General features: G+C 32.9%; 2 protein-coding genes across 2 annotated transcripts; both read left to right on the top strand.

Moving 5' to 3' along the window:
- The first annotated feature begins 6,115 nt into the window (after positions 1-6,115).
- WNK4 (WNK family serine/threonine-protein kinase 4) lies at positions 6,116-12,372 on the top strand. Its single transcript, XM_086425313.1, has 7 exons — positions 6,116-6,790; positions 8,610-8,875; positions 9,140-9,360; positions 9,660-9,817; positions 9,915-10,233; positions 11,124-11,486; positions 11,737-12,372. The coding sequence occupies exons 1-7, from the start codon at positions 6,701-6,703 to the stop codon at positions 12,192-12,194; spliced, it is 1,875 nt and encodes a 624-aa protein (XP_086281439.1). The 5' UTR covers positions 6,116-6,700; the 3' UTR covers positions 12,195-12,372.
- Positions 12,373-14,652: 2,280 nt separating this feature from the next.
- OFP17 (ovate family protein 17) lies at positions 14,653-15,377 on the top strand. The gene has a single exon (XM_086426340.1). It carries the CDS (start codon positions 14,784-14,786, stop codon positions 15,324-15,326), a length of 543 nt encoding a protein of 180 aa, XP_086282466.1. The 5' UTR covers positions 14,653-14,783; the 3' UTR covers positions 15,327-15,377.
- The last annotated feature ends 1,051 nt before the right edge of the window (positions 15,378-16,428 follow it).

Here is a 16,428-nt window from a genome sequence, read left to right as displayed (position 1 = left end):
CTTATGGTTCTTGCATCTGTGTTCTCTGGGTTTATTCTCTCATTGTTTTGCTAACTTAGCACTTGAATCAGGCTTTATGCCATGGCATGAGTCTATTGGTTTCACAATATTAATTTTGACATATTTTCATTAAATATATGGAAATCTTTTCATTCTTTTACATGGAGTGATAGTTTAATTGATATTTTTTTCCATATATTTTATTGGAACCCAGTATTTATTTTGCAAAATATTTCTGTAAATAATATATTTTTTATGGAAATAATTAAATTTCAAGTATAAGAATACAATATTTTTGGTGGTAATATTTCTGCAATAGTTTTTGATCGAATTATTCTAGATAGATGATACCGTCGGTTTACCCTATCCATTAATTTATGGTTTGGACTTACTGGCAATGCTAGTAAGTCCATGTACTACCCTAAAAGGCCAATATAATTTTTAGCCGGGCCTTGGTGATCCAAATGATCCAATTGGGTTTTACCGATCCATTAAACCATTTTATGAGCCCAATTTTGGGGCTTTCTGGCACTGTTGGAAGTCCGTTGTCTAATACTAAATGAGGGCTCAATTGGAAAACAAAGCCATTCTTTGGAAGATACTGTATTTTAATTAATAATTAGCAAGCAACTTGAGAGGTGCTCACTCACTCCCTCCACAAGAAGCCAAAACAAGTTGTAAATCTGATTTGACTTATTGTTTGTTTGTTAGAGATTTCAACTCTGCCTCAGAATTCTGTGTACTGGAGAAGTTGAGGTTCAAAGTTTAGAAGTTGTGTCGAAGAGAATCTTGTTTGTTATAGAAGTTGAAGAAGAATTATTAGTAGTAGATATTGGTCAAATTGATTTTGTTGTTTAATCAATGAGTTAAGAATAATGAGGGGTAAAATTGTCATTTCATCCTTTGGTGTTGGCTTCTCATAGTGGCTTCTGCGAGAAAGCAGACCAAGCAAGGCTTCTAAAAAAAAACGCAGTTCTGGACTTCTTGCAAAAGTTATTGAAAACAAACAGGATTCTGCGGCTTTTTGGGCTCAAAGCCAAAAAAGTTGTAACAAACAAGCCTTCAATTTTTCCTTATTGATGGTTGGAGCATGCCTGTTAGCTCTTCACCGCATCTATGACTTTAATTCTATTTATTTTTACCAAATTTCCTTTCAATAATTACGTAAGATTAATTATATTTTTTTAAATGATGGAGACTTTCCTATATATTGATGTGAGATATATTTTTCTAGATTATAAATTATGTATAAAAAACAAGAGAAATCCATTAAAATATGCGTAAACTATACGTCGGCGTGGGCGTGGGCGCAGGTAATAATGCCAGCAATATTGGCTAGTATACATAAGCTCAATAATTGTGGAAATTGCGGATTGATCTCGATCAAAGACAATCATAAACAACAAAAGAGAATCAAATAGAAGAAAATCACTCTATTATGATTTTAAGACAATTGTTTAATTACTAAATTAAGACACCGATATTTACTTAGTACATTTTTAAGGGAAATGTTCACAATTAAAGGCCAAGGAGCACTTCTTCTACCACCACAACTACAAACCAAAAAAAAAAAGAACTTCAATCCTCACAAAATATCGGCCCATTCCGAAACCTTTTAGTCATATAAGACAAAATTTTGTTTAGAATACTGTGTACAATTTTGTCTACCAAATGCTGTCTATATATATGTATGCTTATATTTCTTTTTTTTTTTGTCGGTCGGTATCGACTCCAATGCAGGATGAAATATTTCCACTCAAGGCACCCTAAGCGATCGAACCAGCCAGTCGTGTCACGACCATGCAATAGGCGCACCCATGACTAAGTGACTTAGGTGCCAAGGTTTGCCATCATATGTACGGATCCGTTACATGAATGGTGCCATGATTCTACGCACCTTATTGGATAAATCACAAACAAGAAGTGTATCTTACGCTTCTCTTAAAATCCAAAACATGTTTTATAAGCATCCAAACACAATAAACACACAAAGACATACACTAAAACATTTATATAAAAAAAAAAAGAGAATTAATAACTATATATACACATTTGAGGAGTCTTTTTTCTCTCAAGCATTGTGGGAATAACCTTTCAAATGAAAGAGTTTTGTAAATTTTATTTCCCACTAAATTTTGAGTTAAAAGTTGAGGATTCTAGCTTTAATAAAAATTAGAATATGGCATGTGCACATGTATCAGAAGGATTTATCTATAATTTAAAATATTGATTAAAGAATTTTTGAATATTACATAGTGAAAATGATATTTTTATAATTTTGAAAACTAAGTAACATGATTCTAAAGTCATTAATTGCAACTTTTTTTTTTTTGTGACCAAAATGATCTTAATTATATTAGATTTAAATGTTAAAATGAAAGAATTTTCTAACCCAAATTTTGGTGTCACCACTTCAATTCCGCCTTCTCTCATTATAATAGTAAAGATAACAAATAAAGGTAACGTAACACATTTATAAAATCATTATTATGATAAATAAAATAGTGATTATGGATAAACTAATTATCAATCCATAACTTGGGAACCACAATATATATATAAAATAGAATAGAAAAATAAAAGGTATAATAAACATTAAATAATTTAAATAGGTATTTAAATTGTGCATTATTGATGTTAATATAAAGATATTATAGCAAGACCTTAAAATGATTAAATATCAAGACCTGAGTTTAGGGGAAGAAATATTGGCCACATGTACTAATTCAATCGTCACAAAACAAAAAAAAAAATAATAATGATGTCTAACACTGACTGTTTGATAACAGTGTTATAATGTCACATTTCAATTGAGAGGTTCAGTGTATATATACAACAAAGTAGTACAAGTTGCTTGGCCCTTCTAAAAAGACGTCTGTACTATTACCACAATAATTCATTTTTTTATACGCAAATGAAGTGAGTGTTTTTTGTTTTGATGCATCTAGCTGTATCATAAATAAGATGCACCTAAACTACATAATATTGGCTTAGTAGTCCATAGGGTTAGCCCCTCCTGAGAAAATTCTAATAGGGATATTTGATGTAAAGAAACTCTGAGTGGTTGGGAGTCCATAGGTTGTGTGTTTGATACCTAGTATGAGCAGTGACTTCTCGAGACCACCTGAAAGAGTGTACCCTCACCTATCCGCTGCATGTGATGTGTGGGCGCTGCACGTGCCTGGGAGAGGGACTCCTAGGGGTCTAGGACTTGGCTCCCCCAATCACACTAATCGCACTTAAGTTTATATATGATGTAAAGAAAAATAGGATATTTTGGATTTTATATTGAAAACCTATAATTATATAAGTGAGGATTGTTATCATTCTCAAAATCGACTTTAGGATTTGCAGATCTCAAAAAAATAAATAAGAAAAATGAAGAGGGAAAGAGTCTAGATTTCTTTTGTTGATGGATTGATTTAAAAAAGAAAAGAAAGAAAATGGGGGAGATATTTACAAATACTTCAAAATTGAAAACGGAATAATGTGCGTTAGCTGGAAGTCACATTTTCACTTTAGGACGAGATCTGACGATCCACAATGTCATCCAAACGTCATAATCCATCAAAACAAATATATCAATTAGACAATAAAACAAATAAGGATTCTTATTTGATGTAAAATCATTGATAGTGACGAATCTCTTGGGTGATTATTTGTTTTATTGAATTTTGTTTTTAATTTTTTTTCTTTTTTTTTTGCTATGGCTCTTACAAATTCTTGATAGAATTAAATGGACGAACATGATTTTTTTTTTTGTTGAACCCAAATCTTTTAAGATAAGACTTTAATGATCATGATTGTTACCATTTTTCTATTACTTAGGGCACTATATTACAACACTGGGTATCAAACTTTGAGGTGTATTAGTGGGTATTTTCTAATGGTTAGATTCAGGTGTTGTTGGTGAGTCTTTTTTGTACAACGCAACATACTTCATGATTTCTCAAAAAATAATACCAAAATCTAATGAACATTCAAAGCCAATAGATAATTGACACGTGTACATGGAGAGAGGTGAGGTGGCACATATGGTCAACTTTGGATAGAAAAACCTTGGCATGAGAACAAAAGTGAATATGTCACAAAATATTAAATAAATAAAATTTATTTTATAAAAAAAATTAAAAAAAAAAATAATAATAATAATGGACCCACACTTGGAAAAAGTTAAAAAAGGGAGGATAAGAATAAAGATGGGTGGAGGACTCTTTCAAGAAACATAAAATAATAATTGAAAAAGGTTTTCAAGTTTTAAGAGGTCAACCCTACACTAAAGTACTTAGAAGAAAGATTGGAGAGGTTGTCCTTATAACTCCTTAGGTGTTCACCAATGCCGTGTGTAGTACCAAAAAAAAAAATATGGGCGGCTTGGTGGCGTTTGGTAGTATGTGTTGGAGTTATTCAGCTTAGATGACTTGGTCGGCTATTTTTGATCTTTAGCCAAATCATTTGGCTTTCCACAACAATTTTTTGAAAAATTCTTTGCTTCAAGTTAGAAAAGGAAACCATTTCCTTACTTAACATAATAAGGTTTTAATCATTACTAAGGGACGTTTTGCTCAAATGGATTATTAAATCAGGAAAACTAATGATAATCTGATGATCTTTTCTTCAAATGTCCCTTGACCTGGCAGTTATAGAATCATAATTTTTTTTTGTACATCCTGAAGCAAAAGATCTACGATTAGATGGGGCCGGGGGGGGCATACGTGGGGCATCTGAAAAAATAGCGTTAGATTATCACTACTCAATCAGAAATCTCATACCACAACCCTCTTAAATTTCATTGAAAAAACTTGGTTAAAAAGAATAATTCAAAACATAATTTCTTTTGAACTAGATACAAGACTTTCAAAATAGAGGACCATCGAGCTTCCACATAACTCCCAAACTTAAAAATGAAATTTAATGATGAAAAATAATTATTTTTTTGTTCAAAATTCATAGAATTTTCTCCTATACAACTACAACCCTAAAATATCGAATCATGTTTTTGGATGCTAAGAGGTGAGTCCAAGGACCCTTTGTAAGGCTAAACAAATTTGTTAGAAAACTATCCAAGTTAGAATTGCACATGTCATGCAATAGAGAAAGCTTGTGAGCTCTTTGAGGAAAAAAAGTATGTGAGTAAATTTTTGTGAAGAAAAATAAGGATCCTCTACATATAAAGTTATCTAGAATCAATACTTGACTCATGTCTTGGTACCTGCTCATAAGAAAAAATTATGTAAATTGCAGGTGTCAACTAACTTAGTTGGTAAAATCTTTGGGTGATGATATCAGATATCTTGATATGAATTCATTAAAAATAGATTGATTAGTGATTTTAAGTTTAAACAATTATTCTTTCAATCTAGTAAGTAATATTTTTCTAAAATCATTCATTAAAAAAATATTCAAATCTTTAGAAATCATCACGAAATGATTTTTCTAGTGTAGGTTGATGTAATACTTCGATTGAGATGACTTGAACACATTCAATGAAGATCGATTTTAATTCTAGTTAGGAGAAAGATTTAAAATTGAAGATTTTAAAATAATGAAAAAATATATAAACTTAACTTTTTTTTTTTTTTTTTTACTTTCAATATTATAACACTTAGTTTGAAATAGACTAAAAGGAATGAACATGTTTAAATTACGAAACATGTTTACTTTAGTGTTTGACTACCCTTACTAAACCTCATCCACCTTCAAAAAGGCCTCGAGATATATAAAAAAATTCTCAAGATTAGTAATAAATGTTGAGGTCTTTTTTCGACGGTGGATGAGACTTAGTAAAACCTTTTTCCTCATTATTTTAGTAAGGAAAGAGTTTGTGTTTACTTTACTCTCTCAACAACTTTTGTAGTTATAGCTAGTGAAGCCATCCATTTCTCTCTTGGCTTACAGCTTCATCTTAGCTTAGCTGAGTCCATTATAAAACAGTTCAAGCCAGCCATCAAAGACGAATCATTTATCATTAAGGACAATTTAACACCGTTAAAGACACGTCATTTGAAGTGAACCCATCATGCAACATCAGATGCCGCCACCTCCGTTATGTGGGGACCACCCAATAACAGTTACGTCTCATACTCTCTTATTTACACCTCTCTCTCACCTCACACACACACACACACACAAACACCAAAGACGGCCGTTTCTTCCCAAAATTTGCTTCATATTCTCTCTTCAACGCTTCTCTCTCTCGTCCACAAATGGTTCTAATAAACCGTCGCCACAGATTCTTCAAGTTCAGAAGTCCAATTCTCTCTGAAAACAATCTCTCCAATATCTCCTATTTTTGAAGTTTCACAAACTTAACCTCCTACAAATACAATATTCCCTTAAAACTCCCTTTCTTTTAAAACAAATCTACTTTTTTTTTCTCCCCCCTACTACTCCTCAAATTCTTTCTCACTTGTTACATCTATCAATCAAATGTGCCCAAAGGATTACGACTTCTCACGTGTGGTTATAGAAATGGGTTGGATTATGCTTAGGATCGACTACTCAAGACTCTTCTGGCTCTTATTTGGTCTCTTCTCCTACGAAAATCATGAAGGAAAGCCTCGGATCTAGCACCTATACCACCACCATCATCAAATCACTCTCTACTTTTCGTCCTAAAGTTAATTAAATCTACAATTAAATAATTATTATTATTCTCTATATGTGATATATACATATATTTCAATTATCGATAGTAATCATGTTTAAAGCACAATTAGGCGATCGCATCGACGGGGGCAAGACGGAGTATGGGTACATTGAAATCGATCCAACTGGTCGGTACGGACGGGTACGTTTTCGATCTTTAATCTTAATTTTAGGTCCATATATATATGTATATATTTGTGAGTTTTTTGTGGAGTTTAAGGTTTTTTTTTTTTTTTTTCCGGATTTTATCGATCTTTGGGATTAGGTTTGTTGTATTACTAGTTCTTAAGTCTTCTTTGTATCCTTTCTAGCTCCGTCTTCTCAACCGCTTTATTAATAAATTTCATTATTTATCAACAACAACCAAAAAAAAAAAATTGAAATGAGATTGCATGTTATTGATTTATTTTAATTTTTGTACTAGAGAAAGTCAACTTAGTTATTTAAATTAAAAACAAGAGATACAGATATTTAACTTGCTTTGATGATCCAATCATGAACTATCAATAACCCACTTTTGGTATTAGAATATGTTGATATTAGCATGTTTAGTTGATTGCAAGATATTAAATTGAAATAATGAACAAATTAGTTTAATATCTTAATGTCAAACTATGTTCTACCAACCCTTAATTTTTTTTTTCCAATAGTTTATAAATAACAATAACCAGAACCACCATTTATGGCTGATGTAATGGATGTTATGATTTGTGAAAATCTCTATGATTAAAGGGATTACATCTCCCATGAATCATTGATTAAGAAATTTGATTTGTGACTTTTATATGAGAATCCTAGTTTTTTATTTTTTATAAAACACAGTTACGTATAACTCCATTTTTTTTGGGAATTTTCTAGCTTCGATACATGTTGAGATATTTACAAAAAAGTGATCAACTTTTGATGAATTTATGATTCCAGCTCACTGTTCATTTTAACTACCAAAACATGAATGAAAATGAATTCGTAGGTTTTTTAGGTGAATAATTGGTAATAATCACTTTAAGCCTCCAAAATAGGCACTTTAAAATCATCGAATTTGTTATCGTTCTGAACTTTTTATTTTAACAAAAACATGATCATTCATGTTTTGGTAATTAAAATGAACAGTTAGTTAAAATCATAAATAACTCATTTTCAACTCCCGAAATGGTAATTTACCCATATATGTTTGATGCACAAAATCAAACCTACAAACCGAGATAAGTGTAAAACCATAGATTTTCTTGAGATCAAATCCATGTTTTTTTAGGAGTCCATTTAATTTGAGAGTTCCTAGATAATGATCAGCCATTGGTTTGATGGAAAACCTCAGGCAGTCAGGTTAGAATTTTCCTTTTTTCGAATTTACTAAAGCATCTATTTTTTTTCAAAATTACTGAGTCAGCCGTGCTTTTTAAATATTTACAGAAACACGTTTTGTAAATATCTAAGCTTTAATTTCAAACGTTCTTTCATCATTCCACTTTTTTACTTTCACCATAAGAAACACGTTTTGAGTTTTGACCACTATGAAATTATCTATCGGTTCCCCCATTATAAAAAGCGAGCACTTTCTTTTAATCCTTGATATAGTAAATATAGTTCTTCTTTTCTTCTTTTTTTCTTTTTTCTTTTTTTATTTTATTTTAAATTAAAGATATTAAAAATTTAACCAAAATTTTAAAATGGTCGTTCGTAAATTAATTATGGCTTTTAATGAAAAAAAAAGAAAAAACAACCAAGATTAATTAATACCAACTGATTGAAAAATTGGTGAAATTTTTCGAAACCTCTTGAAATAAATCCTATTCTGCCATTTCACTTGGTTCAAAACCTTAGGTCAAAGATTTGAGATTAGCTAAATGAATCATATTATTTCGTTTCATTTTGTCCAAAGTCAAGTCTTCTGTTATTCAAAGTAAGTTCATATATACTTTCGAACTGTTCTCTCTTATATAAATGATTCTCATCTTTTATAGTTCAAAGATGTATTGGGGAAAGGAGCAATGAAGGTTGTGTATAGAGCATTCGATGAGGTCTTAGGCATGGAGGTAGCATGGAACCTTGTGAAGCTTAATGATGTGTTCCGATCCCCAGATGAGTTGCAACGGCTATACTCAGAGGTGCATCTCCTTAGCACACTCAACCACGACTCCATAATTCGATTTCATGCTTCTTGGATTGACGTACATCGGAGAACCTTCAACTTCATCACTGAAATGTTCACTTCAGGCACCCTTAGAGAGTAATTACCATACCCTTTTATAATCATATATGTTCTTTGCTTTCAAGTTTGAAAAAAATCTTATATTGGTACACCATCTTTTTTCTCTATAACACACCAAATGACGAAATTAAATATGATTTTGAATGTAGATAACTATGTTAATTTTTAATGACTGCACACCTACCCATTTCTTCTTTTTTTTCATTGGAAAAGCTCTTCAATTTGGGTTTCTACTGAGGTGAAGAACACCATTCTTGATGATGTTTGATTATATATGTACAGGTACCGACAGAGATACCAACGGGTAGACATCAGAGCCATCAAGAATTGGGCCCGCCAAATCCTAAAGGGCCTTATTTATCTACATGATCATGATCCACCGGTGATCCATAGAGACCTCAAATGTGATAACATTTTCGTCAACGGTCATATCGGTCAAGTCAAGATTGGTGATCTAGGGTTGGCTGCCATCCTTTGTGGACCTCAGGCCCATAGTGTCATAGGTAATTCATCCATCAACTCTATAAGAGCTATTCAATGGTCCTACAATGGAGCCCAAACTAAACACTATTATGCTGCATGGTACTCAAGGGAGAACCAAAGTTGGGTTGCAATCCAACTTCTTGGAGTACACAATCTACAATATTTTCTTTTATTTATCATGCCTATACAATTTTGATATGTAATGATCCCGAGACAAATGATCTACGGTTTTGTAATGGGGGCGCGTGTCAGAGGGGGGGCGTCATATTATCACGGCTCAATTTTGATTTATAATTTTTGTTTAATTGTTTGTTTTTAGGGACTCCCGAGTTCATGGCACCAGAACTATACGAAGAAGAATACAATGAGTTGGTTGACATATACTCCTTTGGCATGTGTGTCTTAGAGATGCTTACCTCCGAATACCCATACAGCGAGTGCTCGAATCCTGCACAAATTTACAAGAAAGTCACTTCGGTAACAAAAGAATGCTAAATAATTTAATTTATTTTCTCATTTGTTGTTGTTGTTGTTATTAAAATCTGACCCATTATGTCTGATTTTTGGATTCTAGGGGAAATTACCCGAAGCGTTCAATCGGATTCATGATTCGGAAGGGAAAAGATTTGTGGGAAAATGCTTAGAAACCGCTTCCAAGAGAATGTCAGCTAAAGAGCTTTTGCTTGACCCGTTCCTCGCATCTGATGAAGGGAAGACGTTGCCCGTTGTCATCCCCAAGATTGGAAGTCATCACAAGGTGATTTCCAATGATTTTGGGCTCGAAAGGTTGTCGATGGTGGACCCAACCACGAGTACTGACATGACCATCACAGGGAAGATGAATCCCGAGGATGATACCATCTTTCTTAAAGTGCAGATTGCTGATAAAGATGGTATGGCTTACCATCTTACCTAATACCATCATCATCATTATTATCAAAATCTTAACCAAAAAATTTAGTACAATTATAAATACATCTAAGTTAAAAATTAATTTTTTGGGCCTAGATATATACCGATCTCAAATATAAAGGCAAATAAATCATGTTCCTCCATTTCATTTTGTATATCAGCATCCTAGTAATCATCAAAGCCTCATCCCAACGATTTGGGGTTGGATAAATTAATATTTTTCCTCCATTCGACTATATTGTAAACTACTTCTTTTGATATTGAAGGTGTACGTGTTCAAATTTGTTTTCGCTCTCTCCATTCATGTTCTTCTGAATCCCCGACACGCATTTTTTAAAATCTTTGACTTGAATGCTTCTTGTAATTAGGGTTGCAATCAATATTCGTGGAACATTTCAATTTCCCTTGTTTTATCTAGTCCTTAGAAAGGTCATCATATAATACATTTAAAATAAAAAAAAACATAAGTTAGCTTAGTTAGTTAAAGTCTGTGAGCATTGATGTCACGACCTAATATCACCTTCACCTATTAATTACTGACCGCTTGTCTTACTTGCATATATATATATATATGTATAATAAAACACAACTGTGAACCCCACTCCAATTATAATTATAGGGATAATTTTTCCTTCTAGTTACAGTGTAGTGAGATCCACAATACCCTCATTTCCTTTTCACCCCTTCAACTTTATAATCTTCCCTCTCATCCCCTCGCTTTGTACCTCTCTTTTTCAATAGTACCCCTCCAATTTTATTATTATTAGTTTTCAATTATAACTGTTTAACCCCAACACGGGTGAACTCTAGTATAAATATATATCACAAACTTGATATCTGTCAACATAACTGAGTGATTTGTTTATTACAGGTCGTGTTAGAAACATATATTTTCCCTTCGACATAGTAAGTGATACACCCATTGATGTTGCAACTGAGATGGTCAAGGAATTGGAGATCACCCATCGTGAACCCATCGAGATTGCAGAGATGATCGAGAGGGAGATTTCTGCTCTTGTTCCAGAGTGGAATGAATGGGATGACCCATCACAAAACCATCCCTACCACAGCTATAGCTACCAAGATGATGAAGATGATGATGGACCTCATCATCCATTCTACTCTTTCTCCTCCTCTTCTTCCTCCCATACTTCACAATCTGGTTTGCTACCTTCACGTGGGACCCACTTTTCGCATGGGGACGACATCAATCACGCTCGTGATTGGCTTCATGGTATGTGATTTGTTTAATTATATTTTCTTTCTTGATATTATTTTAGATAAATTCTATCGCCACACCAATTTTTACTTACAAAACACCAGTCCTTTTCAAATTAAGGACTTGTTTACATATGGATTGGTGGGTTAATATAAGCTCTTAAATGTAGAGTTTTCTTTGACTTTTAGTAAAAAAGAAGTCATGCATGGGATGATTAAAATTGCTCGATCAGCATGATTAATTGAAACTCAACGCGTTGATGTAGATGAGTTATTGGGTGATGATGATACAAGCTCACAAAGCTCTCTACACTCCCACAAGTACTCGAACATGAATTACAACTGCTGCAATGAACATGACATGGATCTCAATGTTAGCACCCAAAGAAGAGAACATAGTCAAATCTTGAAGACCCTCAAGTGTACAAGATTTTGTCCCGAAGAACACTCGAGACCCATCCATCCAATTGGTTATAATGACGCGAGGATGATAGAAAACCGTCGATTAACGAGGAACAAATCACTAGTTGATGTACGAAGCCAGTTGTTACATCGGTCCTTAGTAGAGGAGATGAACAAGAGACGGTTGTTTAAGACGGTTGGAGCCGTAGAGAACATTGGATATCAGGCACCGTGCGAGTTTTCTAGTAAGGCAGTAGCGGCACGACATAAGGGTGTTGGGTGTTCTTTGAGAGCTTCAAAGAGAGATGGTCAGAGGACATGATTTCAAGTTTGAAGTCTCATGGATTTTGAAGTTAAAATGAGAGACGGATCCCATCCAATATATGTAATATATGTTTGAAAGTATTTCCTATGTACATATATAATGAGGCCTTTAGCAACCTCTACAAACATGTGGTTTTTATAATAACTCTTAAAAGGTTTTCTTAATTTGTTTTGAAGCTATTTAGCCTGACTAATGCAGTCTCACACGTCGGGACACAACTCCATGAAGAACTAACTATAGTCGGTTATTCAATTATTGGGATAATCGGATATAATTGATTTTTCTCCGAACGTGACATGTTCAGGAGTGTTAGTCAAGGTTGGCTTATTAGAATATATATGGGTCAGGATCAAGGGACATATGAAAAAACAAATGTAAAAACAATGTAACATTAATAAATTTTCAAAATATGGGTTAGAAACTTCGGATTGAGCTGATTTTTTGTGAGGATGATCTCTATGATGGGAAGATCATCCGAAAAAAAAAAAAATCATTCCAATCTGAAACTTCTAAGCCCATTAAAAGTGATTTAGAATGTGAATCGTCGATTTTTTGTCAATAATTTGTAATTCACTTTTGATGAATTTAAAAGTTTCAGATTGAGTTGATTTATTGTGAGGATGATCTTCTCATCATAGTGACCATCCTCGCTAAAAATCAGCTCAATCCAAAACCTCTAACCCATATTTTGAAAAACCATTGTTTTCACATTGTAAGAAAAGTAAGGCATTCCTTTTAGTACTAATGGAATGCAAAGGACTGAAAAATTGAAAAAACAAAAAAACAAAAGGAAAAATAGAATTATTAAGATTACAACTCAAACCGACAAAGCTAATTGAAAGTCAAATATAAGAGAAAAAAAAAATAGCAATAATATTAATTGTAAGTTAACATCAGCGACACTAATCCAGTAGTTGATGATCGTCATATATAAGTCCTTCGCTTATCAAATAATTTCTTATTGAAGATCAGAGCTTCATAGAATTTTTTTCGATTCTGTTTTTTGTTTAGGGAGTTTGTAATTGAAATTCAATTAGTGAAGATTGTAATTGAAGACTAAATTTTCAAACACTATTTTGCTTGGGTACTATATTTATTTCATTTTTGCAAATATTTTGGGTGTAAATGTACACAAAACTGTTATTAAAAGAATATACAAATATCTATAGTGGCGGATATATCCGCTGCTATAAGCATTACCGAAAAAAGTTAATTTAAAAAATATCAAGATCTGTAGCATCGGATAAATCCGCCGCGATATGTTGGAGAAATAAAAATAAATTTTAAAATATCAAACTCTGTAGCAGTGGATATATCCGCCGCTATAGGCAATGGATTGAGTCCAAAGTCCAAAGACACTTGTTAATGGCGGATTTATCCACTGCTATAAGCGCTATCTACAAAAACAAATTTATTTTAAAATATCAGATTATATTGCGTTGGTTGGATCAGCCGCTACAGCTCGATAAATAAAAATTAATTTTAAATTATCAAACTCTGTAGGAGTGGATAAATCCGCCGCTATAATAAATTAATATCGAGTAGATAAGTCTGTCGCTAGAAGAAATTAATGGATTGATATTAAAGAAATTTACCAAGAAAACCTAAATTTTATTACAAAACTCCCCTACTTTATTTAGTTCCTTAGTCGAGCAAATTTTACTTTATGAATCAAGATAGCATTACTAACTTAATAAGATTTGAAATTTTATTAAGGTTCGTTGGGTTTACATGAATTATCTATAATCTTTTATGGAAAAGAATTGAATTCATCAAGAATTCAAACAAAACATCACCTCAAATTTTCTGCCTTTGTACGCTAATGGATGTGCTTCGATCCATGCCCCATGATAGAGAAAAAAAAGCTCAAATTCAATAAATAGAAATCACCAAATAAAAAATTAAAAAAAGGGTGAATTATCATTTCGTGAGTTGAAAATGAGTTATTTACGATTCTGACTAACTGTTCATTTTAATTACCAAAACGTGAATGATCACATGTTCGTTAAAAAAAATCAACACAATAACGAATTCGACAATTTTAAAGTGCCTATTTTGCAAGTTTAAATTGACTAATTCCTGTGAAATAGTCACTTTAAAAACCTATGAATTCGTTATTGTTCATGTTTTGGTAATTAAAATGAACAGTGAGCCAGAATTGTAAATTCGTCAAAAGTTGATTACTTTTTCGCTAAAATCCCATTAAAGAAATGTGCCATATGGCACAAAATGTAGTCTTGGAGTTGGATAGCTACCCACTCCTTGGAATACAATATCAAAACTTATTCAAAAAATAGCCCATTAAGTGGTTAACCACCTTCACCAAGAGTGAGACGTGAACGCCACTAAGCAACAACACCACATTTGCCTTTATATTTGAAGAAGACAAGACCACTAGACAACTCTTCTAACAAACTTTTTCTCTCTTTCTCTAACAAACCATCCCATCAAATCTCTCCCAAAGCATCCAATCTAACCTCACCAACAAGTAAAAGACACAAAAGCAACAAAACCAACCCTATCACTCTACTCCTTGATTTCCTTCTAACTCACTCAGTCCCCTCGTCATCATTCAAGAAAAAAAAAATGAAGGTGAAGGCCTTAATTGCCTTCAAAACCAAGTTTTACAAGCCATGCAAGAAACTTATACAAGTCTTTAAATTCAGATTCAAAAAACCCATTTTCATAAGAGCCTTTCGATCTCGTCGAAATAGACAACCCAATCAGAGAAAACGAATTCGATCATTTCTATCGATATTTCGATCATCGGGTAAGATAGAAAAAGTAGAAGAAGTTGGGGAGCTAAGAAGTATGATGGACGCTGGATGCGATAGGATGCTCTTCCCATCACCGCTTACTCCAGCTTATCTGAGGAGTAATCTGAGTAAAAAGAAAGTAGAAGATCACGATGAGGTCGAGGATGCTTGTCGTAGTTTTGAGAATTATTTGGTGGAAATGATAGTGGAGGAAGGGAAGATGAGGGATTTGACGGATGTAGAGGAGCTTTTGTATTGTTGGAAGAATTTAAAGTGTCCTGTTTTTATTGATTTGGTTTGTAGATTTTATGGAGAGCTTTGCAAGGATTTGTTTTCAGGACAAGAAGATGATGATGTTGATGAGGGAGAATAAATTTGTGACTCTAAATAATTTTAGTTTGATTGATTATTTTCTTTAATTTCATCTTGTTTGGTGTGTGCGTGCGCTGTGTTGTGTTGGGTTGTGTGTGTGTGTGTGTGTGTGTGGTGTCTTAATGAAACATTTTTTTTTTAATTATGTCTGCCTCAATTTTTCTTCTTGCTAAATAAAGAATACACAAGAATTATGTCTTTCAACTATGACTCATCTGATACGTCTTAGTATCGTCCACCAACGAGACGGATATACGACTCAAATGTATCGGAAAGCTCGCCTAAGACAACTCGATCTCATTCATGGACGAGATGAGACCTGACGTCAAAACGAGTTTTAAAACCATGTTAATGAGAGATGAGAGAATTTCACTACTTTTGATTATGATTACATACCTAACTTGTAGAATTCTCGATCCAAAATCAACTCTTTTGAAATGTAGTTACCTTGGGTTGGGTCTTCGATGAATAACACCTGCTATGACCTCAAGATATTTAACCCAACATGAGTTAATGAAATCTATCGAATCATAGAAAGAATAATTTCTTAATTTTATAGATCATTTCTTTACTAAAGTAAAGGATGGATGGATCATCATCATCATCATAAAACATCAAAATTAAAAAAAATAAATAAATAGGGGAGTGGGGTTTGGCTGAGCAAATCTTACTTCTCTACTTAATTGTGTGCAAGGCAATGTTTTCACTTTGTGATAAAAATGACTCGAAAAATGATATTTGAAATTCGCTCAAATGACATGGCATGTGCATAGAGCCATAAATTTTATTCATCGGGATACACAAGAAAAATATCTATGGTTCTATGCAGTTGAGTGAATTTCGAATGACCTTTTTCGAGCCAATGTATCACGATTCTTTCATAAATGATCTAGACTCATGCTAGAAGGTGACAAAGTTTTAATACTGACCACTAACCTCATGCAACCTTGTTCCTTTATCTTCTTGGAAACAATAATATAACGTAAATAATCAAAAGTTACATAAAAATAATTTATTCTTGTCTTCGATCTTAAGTTTCTATTACTATTAAATATCAATATTAATAAGTTGAAGAAGAGATTTTTGATAACAAACATCAAGAA

This window comes from Akebia trifoliata, chromosome 15, assembly GCF_017979445.1.
Source record: "Akebia trifoliata isolate Shusen 1 chromosome 15, ASM1797944v1, whole genome shotgun sequence".
NCBI lineage: Eukaryota > Viridiplantae > Streptophyta > Magnoliopsida > Ranunculales > Lardizabalaceae > Akebia > Akebia trifoliata.
This window is presented reverse-complemented; position numbering and strand designations above follow the sequence as displayed.